This window comes from Fukomys damarensis, unplaced genomic scaffold, assembly GCF_012274545.1.
Source record: "Fukomys damarensis isolate Sample0158 unplaced genomic scaffold, DMR_v1.0_HiC HiC_scaffold_37, whole genome shotgun sequence".
NCBI classification, from domain to species: Eukaryota; Metazoa; Chordata; class Mammalia; order Rodentia; family Bathyergidae; genus Fukomys; species Fukomys damarensis.
In genome coordinates, this window is record NW_022900949.1 from 65,368,020 (window position 1) to 65,369,858 (window position 1,839).

The window sequence follows — 1,839 nt, forward strand, 5'->3', positions numbered from 1 at the left end:
ATAATGAAAACATTTAAAAAGTAATATAAAAGGGGAACTAAATACCTGAAATTTGAACAAAGGCCAAAGGGTGGGGGGGGTTGCAAGACATGGACACTTCAAAATGCTGAAAATGATAAAGAAATTCACTAAACAACAGGCCCTATTGTCCTGGCTCTTCAGGAAGATTACAGAAAGGAAACTGGGAAGTGGTTTGGGGAATAGCAGATTCTGGGATATGGTGGGAGGTCACAGGTTGGCACCGGCTGGAACAGCTGAGTTTTGAAGGCACTCTGCAGACACAGGGGTGCTGGGGGCCCTGAATCACATGTACAAAGTCTTTGTATTGTGTTTTTAACAGCTAGTCTTTAAAAAATAGGCTACTACCAACCAAAAGAAAAAGAAAACTAAACTTAAAAAAACACACACACACACAATAGTACACACACAAAAAATGTGCAGATCTGTAACATTTTTTTTCACAGCTGATAAAAAAAAATACTACCATTCTCCCCCAGACTCCCTTTTGATACAGTAGGTAAACAAAATAGATTTTTTTTTTCCACAAATATCAGCAGATACTTTCTGGCATCCCACACTGTATTGGCCTCAGTGTTATCAGTCCCAGTTCAGATGTGCAATACTTCAGATTGGATACACTGTAACAAGAATCCAACTTTGCATAGACATCCTCAGAATCGCAATCAGTCACAGGGTGGCCCTTCCAAGCTGGTAGAAAAGGAACCCGATTTTAATTTCCAGCTATTCCTGGAAAATAAAGAAAAACAACAAAAGTTTCTTCCTCTCCTCCTGCTCCTTCATATGCTTTTCCCGTACTTCCTTCCATGTATTTAAAACTTGGAAATAGAAAACAGTTGTTGACAACAAAAGACGGAGGGGGGATTTCCCCTTTCCACCTTCCCTTCCCCTTCCCCCACCTCCCAACCCCCATTTTTTCCAAGCTGAAACTTTTGCTTGCCGGGTGTCAAGCTGCCAATACAACGCCCTAACGGCTACTTAAACGGGGAAATATGCGTCAACCAAAAATCAATGAAAAACGTACATGTTGCAAAGAGTCACATTTCTACCAGGGTCTCAGATGGTCAGGACCGGACAACCCCTTCGGACAACGAAGATGGCAGGGGATGCTGGCCACGGAAGCCAGTAGGGCTCCCGGGACACCCCGACCAATGCAAAGTCGTCTCCAACCTCAAAGCATGAACAGAAATCACATTTAGAGTCGGATGAGTTTGGCTTTTGTGCACAGAGCCCGGCCAGCGCCCGGCAGCCGCGGACGCCTCAGAGGATCACGCAGGCCGAGCAGCAGCCCTCGTCGCCGTTGGGCTGCGCCGCGTAGTTCATCTGCCGCACGATCTCGGCGAACAGCTCATCCACCGAGGCTTTGTTTTTGGCCGACGTCTCCATGAAGGGGCAGCTCCACTCCTCGGCCAGGGCCTTGCCCTCGCCGTAGGAGACCTCGCGCTCGCCCTCCAGGTCCACCTTGTTCCCCACCAGGATCATGGGCACGCGCTCGTACCGCTTCACGCGGATGATCTGGTCCCGCATGGGCTTGATGTCCTGGAAGCTCTGCTGGTTGACCAGGCTGTAGACGAGGATGAAGCCCTGGCCGTTCTTGATGTACAGGTCCCGCATGGACGCGAACTGCTCGGTGCCCGCCGTGTCCAGGATCTCCAGCACCGACGGCGAGGAGTCCACCTCGATCTCCTTGCGGTAGAAGTCCTCGATGGTCGGGTCGTACTTCTCGATGAAGGAGCCCGTCACGAACTGCACAGTGAGCGCGGACTTGCCCACGCCGCCCGAGCCCAGCACCACCACTTTGTACTCTCTCATGGCTCCGTC

At 50.0% G+C, this 1,839-nt stretch overlaps 1 protein-coding gene across 1 annotated transcript; it reads right to left on the reverse strand.

Annotated features, from left to right (window-relative positions):
* Window positions 1–411: 411 nt before the first annotated feature.
* On the reverse strand, window positions 412–1,833 carry Rap2b (RAP2B, member of RAS oncogene family). Its single transcript, XM_010625341.3, has one exon. The coding sequence runs from the start codon at window positions 1,828–1,830 to the stop codon at window positions 1,279–1,281; it is 552 nt and encodes a 183-aa protein (XP_010623643.1). The 5' UTR covers window positions 1,831–1,833; the 3' UTR covers window positions 412–1,278.
* Between the last annotated feature and the right edge of the window lie 6 nt (window positions 1,834–1,839).